This window comes from Belonocnema kinseyi, chromosome 2 (genome assembly GCF_010883055.1).
Source record: "Belonocnema kinseyi isolate 2016_QV_RU_SX_M_011 chromosome 2, B_treatae_v1, whole genome shotgun sequence".
In the NCBI taxonomy this organism is placed as follows: domain Eukaryota; kingdom Metazoa; phylum Arthropoda; class Insecta; order Hymenoptera; family Cynipidae; genus Belonocnema; species Belonocnema kinseyi.
This window is the reverse complement of record NC_046658.1, coordinates 85,569,706-85,586,004: the sequence shown is the minus strand read 5'-3', so window position 1 is coordinate 85,586,004 and position 16,299 is coordinate 85,569,706. Positions and strand designations below refer to the sequence as shown.

General features: G+C 31.0%; 3 protein-coding genes and 1 long non-coding RNA gene across 4 annotated transcripts in view; all 4 read left to right on the top strand.

The window, feature by feature from the left end:
* The window catches only part of LOC117182821 (zinc finger protein 257-like), a 4,997-nt gene extending 2,677 nt beyond the window's left edge, over positions 1–2,320 (top strand). Inside the window, exons 3-4 of the mRNA XM_033375929.1 lie at positions 999–1,166; positions 1,246–2,320. Coding sequence (XP_033231820.1) covers positions 999–1,166; positions 1,246–1,895 — 818 coding nt within the window. The 3' untranslated portion in view covers positions 1,896–2,320. The remainder of the gene's footprint in view (positions 1–998; positions 1,167–1,245) is intronic.
* A 4,112-nt stretch (positions 2,321–6,432) lies between these two features.
* Positions 6,433–9,121, top strand: LOC117168548. Its single transcript, XR_004466502.1, has 2 exons — positions 6,433–6,596; positions 6,676–9,121. It is a non-coding gene; the product is annotated as an uncharacterized LOC117168548 (long non-coding RNA).
* Positions 9,122–9,410: 289 nt separating this feature from the next.
* LOC117182820 (zinc finger protein 530-like) lies at positions 9,411–11,180 on the top strand. The gene is made up of 3 exons (XM_033375928.1): positions 9,411–9,414; positions 9,552–9,719; positions 9,799–11,180. Exons 1-3 carry the CDS (start codon positions 9,411–9,413, stop codon positions 10,713–10,715), a joined length of 1,089 nt encoding a protein of 362 aa, XP_033231819.1. The 3' UTR covers positions 10,716–11,180.
* Positions 11,181–14,694: 3,514 nt separating this feature from the next.
* LOC117168530 (zinc finger protein 718-like) lies at positions 14,695–16,096 on the top strand. The gene is made up of 2 exons (XM_033354261.1): positions 14,695–14,858; positions 14,936–16,096. The coding sequence occupies exons 1-2, from the start codon at positions 14,807–14,809 to the stop codon at positions 15,823–15,825; spliced, it is 942 nt and encodes a 313-aa protein (XP_033210152.1). The 5' UTR covers positions 14,695–14,806; the 3' UTR covers positions 15,826–16,096.
* Positions 16,097–16,299: the final 203 nt, after the last annotated feature.

Below are 16,299 nucleotides of genomic sequence, written 5' to 3'. Positions count from 1 at the left end.
AAGCTATCTAAGGATGGTACTATAGAACGCCACCTCAAGGTAGGCCTAGTGGCGCCATCTCTTGGTCAGGCCGGAAACTTATCAATCCACCCTCGTACATGCCTTTTGGAAATCGAGAAAAAACTCATCCAAGGTGCTTCTGTGATTTTCTTTCTTTACAATTATCCAAATTGTGCAGGGGTTTACCCGGAAACACAATTAAAGAAATTGTGTATAAATAATTATATATAAATTAAATATTGCGGATAAAATAGCTGAAATAAATTTATCACAACGCCTGCATATGTCACGCGATCTGAGAAAAATGGACCTAGTAAAGGTATGGGAAACTATATTTTGATCATAAATTTGTTTTTGATTTATCTTCAGCATATATAATAATTACTGCAATGTCAAATTGTGATAATGTAGATTGGTGCATGGTGCATGCATGGTGCTTTTGTAATTTTTCATCTTCTTAATTATCTAAAAAGGGCAGGGGTTCGCATAGGAATATGTTTACAGAAATATAAACATGTGCATATTTTTAATTTTCAAAAATTTCAAAATTTAAATTAAAAATTTTATTTTTCCACAGCAAGAAAGTTCATGGGAAACAACAACAGCGAGAAGAAAAGAAGTCTCTGGCGGAAAAATATTAAATTGTTATACGTATGACATTCTTTTCATCTAAATTTTACATTCTTTTATGATGTAGATTCTGTCTAAATAGAAAACAGTCTTCTGTGATGAATTTCTATTAATGGAGTCCTGCGTGTACTGTACGATCTTTTCTTTTTGTGATACTTACCTTTTTTGTGTAGAAAAATTCGAATATCTCTTTGAAATAACAAAAACAAAAGATTTACATTTATATTACATATGTGTTCTTAAAGCAGTTAGGTAGTGTAATGGAATTGGGTATTTGTTATTAATGAAATATATACCTGCTTCAAAATGAGGATTAAAATGATCGACAATTGTTACATACTTTTAACTTTCACATTATAATTTTCTAGATCAGGAGAATCGCAAAGATGAATCGAAGACATCAACAGGAAGGCTAGTTAATGCGCCACAGTCTTGTACATCTACTCATATTTCTTCTGACAATAAGTCTGCTATCAAGACATTGATTGAATATGACGTTGACGAGACTTTGGAAATCAAGGAAGAGATCATTCAAGGTATGGCTTTTGCAAATAAAATAACTTATATAAAACTATTAAAAAATCAACTACATATAACATTTTCTTACATTTTCAGGCAAAGAGACAACTACAGGCCAGAAACTAAATAAGACAAACGAGTCCAAATTTTGTACCGTATATATAAGAGAAGATGATATTTCGCAGGCTCTGCCAAAACGGCACACATGCGAAAAGTGTGGTCGAACCTATAAAACGAAATATCATATGAATTATCATCAAAAATTTGAATGCGGTGTTATGCCACAGTTCAGTTGTGATTTCTGCAACCAGCTATTTAAGCGGAAATCTGTCATGAATGCGCATGTACGTCGCATACATCACAAAACAAAGTCAAAGACATTGAATTATAAATGCGAAAAATGTTCTCGAAGTTACAATTGGCTAGGAAGTTTAACTCGGCATAAAACTTTAGTACATGCAGTAGAAAAACCACAATTCATTTGCGATTTTTGTGGACATAAGTCGAATAGGAAATGTAACTTGGTAAAACACATTACTTCACGACACTCGCAAACATTTAAATCAAGGAATAAATGTGACATATGCTCTCGAAATTATCTTTCGCTAAGTGGTTTATATCAACATAAACGCATAGAACACGCAGCACTCAAACCACAGTTTAATTGCGCTATTTGCGATTTTAAAACTAAACGGAAAGATTACTTGTCAAATCATATCACTGCAAAGCATTCTGATATGTCATAATTATTAGGCATGGGAAACTTTTTTGTTTGGGTTATTTCTACATACTACTCAGTGGTATTCTTTAAGTTCCGAAAAGTTGTATTTTTTCTCTGCATCGATATAAACATAAATTACTTTTCTTAATTTTCAGATTTTTTATTGTATGTTTTTTGTTCTTGAAAAAAATATAATTATGGGAATCTATTGATAATCGAGTTCATTTTGAATTACTAGCTAATGTTTACAATTAAGAACTTAAAGTTGTGACTATTACATTTTTGTGGTTTAAGTTTTGTTTCTGTGAGTCACAAATCAGTAAAGTTATTATCTATACAAAATACTGTATTTTTATACAAACAGAAGGGGGATGCTATGTTATTTTATCTGTATGCTTTACCGTCTAATATCAAATACTATTGCATTTTATGCAATAGTGTTATTTCACAACGAATGTATTTTATTCTCCGACAATAAAATAATGTACTTTTTTTAAATGTGATGTATTATTTTAATTTTATATGTTGTTGTTTTTGTGATTCTCTTTCTAAAAATCTAAATAGTGGAGGGGTTCTCCTAGAAACAAAAGCAAATCAATTCGAGATTTTTTGTAATTTTATAACATTGGGGGAAGTTTAGGAATGCAATGCATAAAATTAGTATATCTATGAAATTATTTTAATCTCAGTACATTATAGTCTTCTTTAATGTAAATTATTTCTGAGAAGAATTATAATCTGCTGTGGATAATTACTTTTAATTCACTTAAATAGAAATCTTCCATGGTTAAATTTGACAAATGTACATACCTGTTGGAGTCAAGCCACAATTTATTTGTCATTTTTGCGGATGTAAACTCAATGCAAAATATAATTTACCAAGACTTATATAAATGCAACAATTGTTTCTGAAGTTATCGCTATTTTAGTGATTTAAATCTGCATACACGTTTAGAATAGGGTATTTATAACATTCTTTATCTAATGGCTACATTTTTTTATAACGTAAATTATGGGCATGTGGAACATAGTCTTATTTTGATACTGTTAAGTAATTCATTGCGTATTGCATAATTTTCTCTTTCTGTTCATCGTATCTTCTTTTGTGCGGTGAAAATTATAATATCCTTTTGAAATAGGAAACAAAAGATTTTAATTTATATCACATATATGTCCTTAAAGCCATTAAGTACTGTAATCGAATTAGGTATTTGTTCTTAATTAAATCTAAATCTTCTGCAAAATAAGGATTAAAATCATCAAAAATTGTTACATATTTGTAACTCTGACATTATATTTTTTCAGATAATAATCTTTTTTCTGGTTATAAGTCTGCTGCCAAGACATTAATTGAATGTGTTAATGACATAACTTTAGAAATCAAGAAAAAAATCATTCAAGGTGCTTTTGTGATTTTCTTTCTTGATGCTTGTACAAATTGCGCAGTAATTCACATAGAACTACAATTAAAGAAAAAAATATATATATAAATAATTATATGTAAATTAAATATTCCAAATAAAATATCTGAAATGAATCTATAACAAAGCAACTCCATATGGGGCGCGAACTGAGAAAAGGGACCTATTAGGCGAAAAATCGATTTTCAGGTCTTATGATGGTTTCTATAAGTTCTTTAACTGAAGGGCCCGCGGTCTAAACCTGTTAACTGACATTTTTTCGAAATTGAATTTTTACATTTTCTAGAACATTTTTTATATGCAGTTGATATACCGAAAGCGGAACGGCAAAATACCTTTTAGTTTTTGTTCGCGGATTTTCAAATATTTTCGTTTTGTTATCTAGAGCATAGACCTGCGGTTTAAACCTGTTAACTGCTTATGTTTTCTTACGGGAAATCCGTGCTTTTCTCACAACGGCTCAGTTTACTTGTATGTGAGACCAGCGAGAAACATTGCAGTGTGGTTGCAGTTGAGTGTATGTATGTTTCGACAGTTTTTTGTGGCTACTTTCACGTCATCGTCCATGTTTTCGTTTACGAATCGCTATAAAGATGAAATTGAGCGACGCGTCTCGATTACTAATACGCAGCAAATGTTTCCAATAAACTATTTTTAAATTTTGCAAGCACATATATGTTCGGATTGCGATTCCGAACATTTTGACATATAAAATTCGTCCATAGCTTGAAAAACAACGCAGAAACATGCTAGTCCAGAAAAAAAACAATAGAAAACGAGCTGTAGAACACTGTAGGTAACAGGTTTAGACCGCTGGACCCCTTATAAATAACATATGAATAGCTTTCAATTGTCATATAACGTTCAATTTTGATTAAAATGTTATAAAACTAACGTGTATTATTTTTCTCTAGTGAATCAACAAAAATCAAATTTTACAGTTTTTAAAAATATTGAAAATTGCAAAAATAATAATGATTTTTCTTCGACGTGTGAAATCTCTGAAATGTCAGTTAACAGGTTTAGACCGCGGTCCCTTAAATTGATCTTCCTATAGGTGCAATAAACATGCTTGTGTTGTACCAAAATATAGGAACCTCCTGAAGTTCCGGGAAAGTAGATTTCCTCTGGAATAATCTTGTTTAATTATAGGTATTGTACCGTCGGAAAAAGTATAGCTATGGAAAGCTATATTTTGATTATAAATATATTCTCGATTTATCTTCAGTATATGTATTGATGATTCCAATTCCAAGTGATGAACTTTTTTAGATATAGTTAAGTTTTTCAATTTTTGACTGTTAAAAATAAAACTGTTCATATAATAGGAATGTTGACAATAAAATGGAAATTTGTCTTAGCTTTACGTACTTTATTTTAATTCCCTGTATTAACTTTACTTTTACTGCATGGTGCTTTTGTTATTTTTCATCTTCTTAATGCTCTAAACAGGGCAGGGGATCACCTAAATATATAGTTACAGAAATATAAAGATGTGCATTTTTTAAATTTCATAACGTTTAAAAATAAAAATTACACATGTTATTTTAACACAGCAGGAAATTTTACAGAAAACAATAAGCAACGAGAAACAAAGAAATCTCTGGTTGAAAAATATTAAATTAAAGTCTGTTACACCAGCCCCCCCCCCTTCCCCACTCTTAATTTTCAGCGTTTCTATAGCCCACTGAATTCTGCCCCAAATGCGCAACCGATAAAGAATTTGGAGCCACAAAACTGTAGGAGTTATATCAGGCGTTACGCGGAGGGGTGGGGGGTGGGCTAGCGCCACAATATCTCGTCCAATTTAAAAAATCAAAGCATAAATCACAGGACCTTCAAGATCTTCAAATGCGCTCAAATGCGCCACCACTAAAAAAATTTGCGCCTGCTAATTAACAAAGATATCATATTTTGTCGTGGGGGGGGCAGTGTAACGCAGGTGTTAAATCTTTAATAGTGATGTGCAATATGAATCTGCAGACATGGATTGAGTCGTCTTTAAATGCGCTCATATGTGCCATAAATTTTTTTTGAAAATTACTCAAGATATGGAGGTAACACAATTTCATGAAGTAATGATTAAGAAACTTAAAGTTTTGCAATCTGCATTGATGAAGGGAGTTTCCTGTAGGGTTTCAAATGCTCTAATATGCGGCATAAAGAAAAGAAAAAATAGCCACATTGATAACTGAGTTATGAGCGATCAAAATTTTTTTACCTCCATATCTTGGGCAATTTTTCAGATTTTCCAAAAAATTTTATGGCTCATATGAGCGCATTTGAAGACGACTGAATCCATGTCCGCAACTATGTATTGCACATCACTGTTAAAGATTCAACACCTGCGTTACACTGCTGCCCCTTAATATTATATCTTTGTTAATTAGCTATCGCAACATTTTTTAGTGGTGGCGCATTTTAACGCTTTTAAAGTTATGGCAGCTATGATAAATTAAAAAAATGTTATTAGTTTAGAAAAATGACACCAGCCCCCCCCCCTCCTCTTATTTTGATTTTGAAAGTTTTTTATGGCGCATATGAGCGCATTTGAAGATCTTCAAGGTCATGTGATTTAAACTTTAATTTTTCAAATGGGGTCGGGATGGCCTGGCGCTAGCCCCCCCCCCCTCCATCGTAACACCTGACATAACTCCTACAGTTTTTTGGTGCAAAACTTTTTTCGGTGGCGTTTGAGCGCATTTGGGGAGTAATTCAGTGGGCTATAGAAAACCCGAAAATTAAGAGTGGGAGGGGGGGCTGCTGTAACTGAACTTTCAATTGTTATATGTATGACTTTCTTTTAATCTAAATTCTACATTCCTTCATGATGTAAATTCTGTCCGAGTAGAATAGAGTCTTCTGTGGTGAATTATTGTTAATTGAGTCCTTCGTGTACTGCATGATCTTCTCTTTGTGTCCGACCTACCTTTTTTTGTAGTGAAAATTGTAATCTTTCTTTAAAATAGGAAATAAAAGGTTTTAATTTTTATCACATACATATGTCCTTAAAGTCATTGGGTATTGTAATCGAATTAGGTATTTGTTATTAATTAAATCTATACCTGATTCAAAATAAGGATTAAAATCATCGAAAATTCTTACATATGTGTAGCTTTCACATTTTAATTTTTTAGATCAGCAGAATCGCAAAGGTGAATCGAAGACATCAACACGAAGGCTAGTAAATGCGCTGCATTCTCGTACAACTAAGCATATTTCTTCTGACAATAAGTCTGCTATCAAGACTTTAATTGAATATGACGTTGACGATACTTTGGAAATCAAGGAAGAGATCATTGAAGGTATGGCTTTTGCAATTAAAATACCTTATATAAAACTATAAAAAAAGCATCTACATATAACATTTTGTTAAATTTTCAGATAAAGAGACAATTACAGCCCAGAAGCTGAATAAAACAAGCGAGTTACAATTTTGTACTGTATATATAAGAGAAGATGATATCTCGGAGGTTCAGACAAAACGGTACACATGCAAAAAGTGTGGTCGAAACTATAAAACGAAATATCATAGGAATTCTCATCAAAAATTTGAATGCGGCGTTATGCCACAGTTCAGTTGTAATTTCTGCGACCATCTATTTAAACGGAAATCTGCCCTGAATGCGCATTTACATCGCGTGCATCACAAAACAAAGTCAAAGACGTTGGTATTGAAGTATAAATGCGACAAATGTCCTCGAAGTTACAATTGGCTAGGAAGTTTAACTCGGCACAAAAGTTTAGTACATGCAGTAGACAAACCACAATTTATTTGCGATTATTGTGGATATAAGTCGAATAGGAAATGTAACTTCGTAAAACACATGACTGCTCTCCACTCACAGTTATCGTCCTTGATTGTATGCGACATATGCGCTCGAAGTTATCGTTCGCCAAGTGGTTTATATCAACATAAACGTATAGAACACGCAGCAGTTACACCACAGTTTAATTGCGCTAATTGCAATTTTAAAACTAAGCGCAAATATCACTTGTTAAACCATATCACTGCAAAGCATTTTAATTAGCCATAATTATTAGGCATGGTAACCTTTTTTCTACTCAGTGGTACTTTTTCAAGTTCCGAGAAGTTATATTTTTTGTTCTGCTTCTAAATAAACATATTTCACTCTTCTTAATTGTCAGATTTGTTATTATATGTTTTTTCTACTTGAAAAAAATATAGTTATGGGAAGCTATTGATGATCGATTTCATTTTGAATTACCAGTTAGTGTTTACAATTAGGAACTTGTGTAACTATTGAATTTTTGTGATTTAAGTTTTATTTCAGTGAGTCTCAAATCAGTATAATTAGTATCCATATAAAATACTGTATTTTTATACAATTCAGAACTGGGTGGTACATTATTTTATATGAATGATTTACCATTTAATATAAAATATGATAGCCTTTTACGCAATAGTATCATTCTACAACGAATGTATTTTCTTCTCTGACAGTAAAATAATGTACTTTTTTAATTTGATGTATTATTCTAATTTTATCTGCGGTAATTTTTTTGTAATTTTATGACACTGCGAGAAGTTTATGAATGCAATGCATAAAATTAATATTGTTTAAATCTAAATACCCTATAGCCTTCTCTAATGTAAATTATGTCCAAGAAGAATATATTTTTCTGTGCATAATTACTTTTCATTTATTTAAACGTAAATCTGCCATGAGTAAATGCGGAATATGTACATACATGCAGCAGTGAAACCACAATTTATTTTCCATTTTTGCGGATTCACAATTTTCTACGGATTACTTTTCTCATAAATCAAAACAAAATTCACTTGTCAATACACTGTCAAGATTCTATATAAAATGAGCCCAGGATGAAACTAATTTATCTATTTTTTATGTAGATATTGCAAAAATAGTGTAACTTTTAATGTTTTCTTAAATTTGCAATACCTTCCGAAACAATCAACATTTTTCAATGTTTTTGGTCTCATTTTGAAGTTATTTTTCACCTACAACAAAAGCATATTGATATATGTCATATCAATTTTGTTATCGAATTTCAAGAACTTGAAGATCTAATAAAAAAGTTGGAAAAATTTGAAAAAAATTTATCTGTAGGCAAATCATAATAAAAATGTAATAATTCTAAACTTTGCGGATATTTTGTAGAAGCTTCATGATTATAGGTTTCATATATTCTTCAAAAATGTGTTTTCTATCACAAAGAATATTGTAATTGTTCCAACCCTTTTGTTACAACTTTAAGTCCTTGCTATTCGATAAGGCAATTTTTATGATTCATACTCAAACTGTTATAACACGGTGAAAAAATATCTTCAAAATGAATCAAAGAACATTAAAAAATGTTGATTATTTCAAATGTTATTGAAAATTTCAGAAAACATTGAAATTTCAACTATTTTTGCAATATCTTCTTAAAAAATAAATTGACTTCATTCGGGGCATAATTCGGGGTTCATTCATGCTCTGCCATAATTAAAATTAAGAGAACTTAATCAGTCATCAAAAAAGAGGTTTACGACAACTTTTTACACTCATTTTAGGTATGGGAAGCCATATTTTAATGATAAATTTATTTTTGATTTACTAGCTTCGGTGAACTACTTATGATATTGAGGAAAATACGGGTAGTGGTTAAAGAGGCCATAGTCGCTTTAATAAAAGATGCGTGATATGTACAAAGGTTGTTTTGTCCAGTTTAAGTATTTATGAGTGCAGTAACTAGTGGTGAAAAAATTAGATTAATTAGGTATTTCAAGGTGTGACTGCTGACAAATAAAACTGTTAATGTAATAAGAATATTGACAATAAAATAAAAAAAATTCTGAGATTAAGGCACTTTAGTTTAACTTCCTATATTAATTCAATTTTTACTGTATTTTTCCACAGCAAAAAATTTCATCGAAAACAACCATAGTAACGAGAAGAAAGAAATCTCTAGGTAAAACTAATAAATTGAGATATTCATGACATTCATTTAATCTGTATGCTGCATTCTTCTATAATTTAAATTCTGGACAAGTAGAGAGTAGTCTTTTCTCGATAATTACTGGTGTACTGAAAGCTCTTCTCTTTATTTTCGTCATATGTTTTTTTTTGTGGTGATTCACATTTATACTATATATGTGTATATTTTCTTAAAGCCATTAATAGTATAAAAGAAGTGGGTGTTTAAAAAAACTGAATCTGTATTTCCTGCAAAATAAGGATTTAGGTAATCGAATATCGTTTCATATTATTAACTTTCACGTTATAATTTTCTAGATAAGAAGAATTTCAAAAGTGAATCGAAGACATCAACAGAAAGATTAGTGTGTGAGCTATATTGTGTTACAACTACTCATACGCCTGCTGACAATAAGTCTGCTGCCAAGACTTTAATTGAATACGACATTGATGAGACTTTGGAAATCAAGGAAGAGATCATTGAAGGTTTGGCTTTTTCAATTAAAATACCTTATATAAAATTATAAAGGAACCAAATCCATAAAACATTTCCTTATACTTTCAGATCAAGACACAGTTACAGTCCAGGAACGAAATCAAACAAATGAGTTAAAATTGCGTACCACTAATATGAGAGATGATGATATTTTGGCTGTCAAGTGCAAGCTGCTGGGGCCGAAAGAGCTGGAAAATCCAAAATTAAAACAGGAAATAAAGTACTCATGCAAAAAGTGTAGTCGTACCTATAAGAAAAAATTTCATATGAATTATCATCAAAAATTTGAATGTGGCGTTATTCCGCAGTTCAGTTGTAAATTCTGCGACAAATCATTTAAACGAAAATACTGCATGAATGTCCATGTAGAGCGCGTGCATCTCAGCGCAAGCTCAAAGAAGTCTGTAATTATACCTAAATGTGACAAATGTGCTCGAAGTTACAAATCGCTGAGAGGCTTAGCTCGACACAAACGTTTAGTACATGCAGTAGATAAACCAGAATTTATTTGCGATTTTTGTGGATATAACTCGAATACGAAATGTAACTTGGCAAAACACATGACTTCACGGCACTCACAGACATTAAAATACATGCATAAATGCAACAAATGTGCTTGCGTTTACGATTGTCTAGAAAATTTATCTCGGCACAAACTTTTAGTACATGCAGCAGTCAAACCACAATTTATTTGCGATTTTTGCGGATTCAAATTCACATCAAAATATCATTTGATAGATCACATAACTTCACTCCATTCTAGCTTGATAAGCGACTCACCAAGATCTCGTTATAAATGCGACAAATGTTTTCGAAGTTACAGACATGCGCGTAATTTGAGTCAACATAATCGTTTAGAACACGCAGAAGTTAAACCACAATTTACTTGCGATTTTTGCGAATATAAAACGAATCGGAAAAATAGCTTGGTAAAACACATGAAGTGTCGCCACTCACGGAAATCGAACTTTAGGCATTTAATCTAAATGTACAGGAAGTTACACTTTGTTAAGTCATTTAAATCGTCATGGATGGTTAGGGCAGGCAACAATCAAACCACAATTTACTTGCGCTTTTTGTGGTTACAGAACTAAACGCAAAGAGTACTTGTCAAATCGTATCTCTTCTTTAAAGCACTTTTATATGTAATAATTATTAGTCATTTGAAACTTCAATGACTGGGAAATTTCTCATACTAATCAAAAAACTCTTTTGCGTATAATATTAAGTGCTTGTGTACATTGAATTACTTTTGTAAAATATACTACACAGTACTAAGTTTTACTTTCTGATGTTCCGAGAAGGTAAATTTTCTCTGCAATTCTCAGATTTATTTATACGTTTTGTTTAGTTTGAAAAAGTATAGGTGTGCGTCGGAAATTTAGATTTATCAGGTATTTCAAGCTGTAGCTATTGACAAATTAAACTGTTGATATAATAAAAATGTTGTCAATAAAATAAAAATTTATCTGCGATTTAGGTACTTTCTTTTAACTTCCTATAGTAATTAAAATATTACTACATGGTGTTTTTAATTGATTTCATCTTCATAATTATCAAAATAGGGAAGCGATTCATCTAGAAATATGGTTACAGAAATATAAACATGTGACTTTTTAAATTTAATACCATTTCAAAAAGAAAATTTAAGAAATTTAAATGAGAATAAAATCAATTTTAAAATGCTATTTAACGCCCAGTTATCAAGTTAATGCGCAGAATTCCTTAAAGTAAAACAAGTATCTGACGACCAAATTTAGACAGCCACTATAAACTGTTTCTATTTCAATTTTAAAAAAGTAATAAAAAAATTCTTAAAAAAGAAAAAAAAATTCTTTTTGTGGAGAAAAATAATAAAATGATAGACGAACAACCAAATCCGCTTCCTTCTCTTTTTTTTATTTCTTTCAACTTTTTTATTTTTATTATTATTCAATCACAATAATAAATAAAAATTCGAGCAGACAGAAACAGCAGCATGATTATTGTGTACAAAATTTTTTTTTTGTGGTTTGATAACAATAAAAATAAAAAAGATAAAAGAAATAAAAAAGTCAAGGAAGGGGATTTGATTGATTGCCTATCATTTTCGGGACACCTTCTAATTTTTCATTGTTCTTTTTTATTTTTGTCAACAAGAAAATATTATTTTTTCTCTTCTCTTTTATAAAATTTGTTTACTTTGTTCAAATTGCATAGGAAAATTTATCGTGGTTGTCCCGAGATTGACGCCAAAGTTAGCATATTTTTTGGGCATCCATAGCGACCTGGAGAAAAATACAAAAACATATTACAGGTATCAAATTACTCGACATTAAAAAGAAAAATGAGGATCGACTTTCGTTTTTTTTTTAATTTCAAAAAATTACCCCATTTAGAGGTTGAGAAGACCCCATCCATATACTACCATTAGCTACCCCTAACCAATAATTATTGATATTTTCAATTTTTAATTTTTTTGGGGTCTTCTCAACCCCTAAATGTGGGTAATTTTTTAAATTAAAAAAACGAAAAGCGAAGCTCACTTTGGTTCTCTATGACAAGTAATTTGATACCTGTAACATATTTTTATATTTTTACCCTAAGTCGCTAGTGAGGTACAAAAAATAGGCTGCAAAACAGCCTTTTTTAGCGTAATTCTTTGGCATTTAGATTCTTCGTTTTATTGTAGGGAATTGTGCACATCAGATTGATATATTTATAGTATTATTTATCTAAATGCTACAATTTTTATAATCTAAATTCTGTGCAAGCAGAGCATAGTCCTCTGTGGATAATTACTATTAATTGAGTTAAGGTGTACTTCATAATTTTCTCTTTATGTTAGTCCTATATTTTTTATGTTGTAAAAATTATAATATCCTTTTGAAATAACAAATAAAAGATTCAAATGTCTATTGCATGTATGTCCTGAAAGCCATTGGTTAGCTTAATGAAATTGGGTATTTGTTATTAATCAAATCTATATCTGCTGCAAAATAAGGATTAAAATCTTCAACAATTGTTACATACGTGTAACTTTCCCGTTATAATTTTCTAGATCAGCAGAATTCCAAGAGTGAATCAAAGAAAACAACAGAAAGTCTAGTTGGTAGGCTATATTCTTGTACAACCATTCATAATTCTGTTGGCAGTAAGCCTGCTGCCAAGACTTTAATTGAATACGATGTTGATGACACTTTGGAAGTCAAGGAAGAGATCGTTGAAGGTATGGTTATTGCAATTAAAATAACTTATATAAAACCATAAAAAAGCAACTGCACATTACATTTTCTTACTTTTTTAGATGTTCAGCCGAAACCGCTAACCCTAAAGAAGCAGAAAATTCATGAGTCAGAACAAAAGCACATATGCAAAAAGTGTGGTCGAACCTATAAAAAGAAACATCATATGAATTATCATCAAAAATTTGAATGCGGCGTTATTCCACAGTTCAGTTGTAATTTCTGCAACCAGCTATTCAAACGGAAATCTGTCATGAATGCGCATGTAGAGCGTGTGCATCACAATGCAAGCTCAAAGTCTTTGATATTGAAGTATAAATGTGACAAATGTTTTCGAAGTTACAGTTACATATGTGATTTGAGACAACATTATCGTTTAGAACACTCAGAAGTCAAACCACACTTTTCTTGTAATTTTTGCGGTTACAAAACTAAAATTAAGGATTACTTGTCAGATCACATTACTTGGAAGCATTTTAATATGTAATAATTATTACGCATGTGAAACTTCTATAATTAGGATTTTTCTCATACATACGACTAATTGAAAAAACTCTTTTGTGCATAAAATTAAATACTTGTATGCATTGAATTACTTTTACTTTCTAATGTTCCGACAAGGTAATTTGTCTCTGCAATATTGTTGAATTTATTTACAGGTTTTATTTAGTTGGAAAAAGTATTGGGAAAAAGTATTATGGGACGCTATATTTTTATAATCGATGGGTATTGGATTTCCTAGCTTCTGCGAAGAACTCAGTGATGTTATTATATAAAATACAAGGCAGTGGGTAGAGAGGAGTTAGTCGCTTATTTTACAAAAACCTGCGCATGTCATGAACGCAGTAGGTTATCTTCAGTATATGAATTGATGACTACAACGTCAGATTGGTAAAAATTTAGATTTATCAGATATTTCAAGTTGTGACTGTTGACAAATAAAGCTGTTTATATAATATGAATGTTGTCCATAAAATTAAAATTTGTCTAAGGTTTAGGTACTTTATTTTTAGTTCCTATATTAATTTCATTTGTACCACATGGTATTTTTGTAATTTTTCATTTTCTTAATGATCTAAATAGGGCAGGGGTTCATCTAGAAATATGCTAACAGAAATATAAACCTGTGGATTTTTTCAATTTTATAACATTTCAAAATGAAAATTACACATTTTACATTCCCTTAACAAGAAAGTTCACCGAAAACAAAAAGCAGCGAGAAGAAAAAAAATCTCTCGATCAAAAACATTAAATTTATGTGTCTATAACAATATTGATAATAGATTTTATGCTTTCACGATGATTCATTTTGATAAAAAGAGATATTTCGGGTTTCACTCGCGTAAAAAACTACGAATTGTTTGCCGACGTTTTTTACACGAGTGAAACCCGAAATATAACAATATTGTAAGCAAAATGCTAAATTTTTTATAATGTAAGTTATAGGCAAGTATAATGTAGTCTTCTTTGGATACTGTCAGGTAATTCACTGCGTAGTGCATGATCTTATCTTTATGTTCGGTGTATCTTATTTTGTGTAGTGAAAGTCAGAATATCCTTTTGAAATAAGAAACAAAAGATTTTAAATTTATATCACATATATGTACTTCAAGACACTGTTATTGTAATTAAATTGGGTATTTTTTATCAATTAAATCTATATATGCTACAAAATAAGGATTCAAATCATCTACATTTTTTACATATTTTGTTAATATTCACGTTATAATGTTCTAGATCAGCAGAATTCCAAAAGTGAATCGAAGACATCAATAGAAAGACTAGTTTTTGAGCCATATTCTTGTACAGCTACTCATATTTCTTCTGAAAATAAATCTGCTGTCAAGACTTTAATGGAATACGACGTTGATGAGACTTTGGAAATCAAGGAAGAGATCATTCAAGGTGAGGATTGGGCAATTAAAATATATTATATAACACTATAAAAAGCAATTGCATATTAAATTTTCTTAATTTTTCAGATCAAGAGGCAATTACAATCCAGAAACGGGATAAAACAAACGAATCAAAATTTTGTACCGTATATGTAAGAGAAGATGATATTTTGGAGATTAAGCCGAAACCGCAGACTCTAAAGAAGCAAAAAATGCAGGAATCAGAACAGAAGCACACATGCGAAAAGTGTGGTCGAACCTATAAAAATAAATGTCATATGAATTATCATCAAAAATACTTATGCGGCGTTATGCCACAGTTCAGTTGTAAATTCTGCAACAAGCAATTTAAACGGAAATCTGTCATGAATGCCCATGTAAATCGTGTGCATCGCAGCACAAATTCAAAGACAGTGGTATTTAAGCATAAATGCGACAAATGTTCTCGAAGTTACAATTGGCTAGGAGATTTAGTTCGGCACAAACGTTTAGTACATGCACTAGAAAAACCACAATTTATTTGTGATTTTTGCGGACATAGATTTAATGCAAAATATCATTTGGTAGGGCACATTGTTTCCCTCCACTCACAGACATCGAAATCCAGACATGAATGTGACAAGTGCGCGCGAAGTTACAAGTGGCCAAAAGATTTGAATAGACACAAACGTTTAATACATGCAGCAGTCAAATCACAATTTATTTGCGATTTTTGCGGACATAAATTCGATACGAAAGATCATTTGGTAGTACACATGACTTTGCACTACACTAGCCAAATAGACGATTCACCTAAATCTACTTACAAATGCGACCAATGTTCTAGAAGCTACAGTTACAGACGTGGTTTGACTGAGCATAAACGTTTAGTACACGGAGAAGTTAAACTGCAATTTACTTGCGATATTTGCGGTTTCAAAACTAAACGCAAACAATACTTGTCTAGACATATTACTTCAAAACATCTTAATGAATAATCATTATTACGCACGCGAATCTTCGTTCTTTAGGATATTAATCGTACAAATTGAATATTTAAATACCTTAAATAACTTTCTGTGAAAATTACTTCATAATACTTAATATCACTTTCTGAAGTTCCGGGAAGGTAGATTTATTCTGCATGGATTAGCGTTATTTGTTGTGTATCATTTATTTTTTACTATAAAAGTATTTGATTTTCTAGTATAGTATTATGCATTGACGAATGTATTCTATTCTGGAACAATAAAGTAATCATTTCTGTAAGATTTCGATACTTTTTTTGGGATGTAATAATTTATTAGTTACCTCATGGTGCGTTTATGATTATACATAGATATTTTTAATCATCTTAATAGTGCAGGGGTTTACTTAGAAATATGGTTACAAAAATATGAACATGTCACTTTTTTTAATTTTATAACATATAAAAATGTCTATTGCATGATCTTCCCCTTGTGTTCTACCTA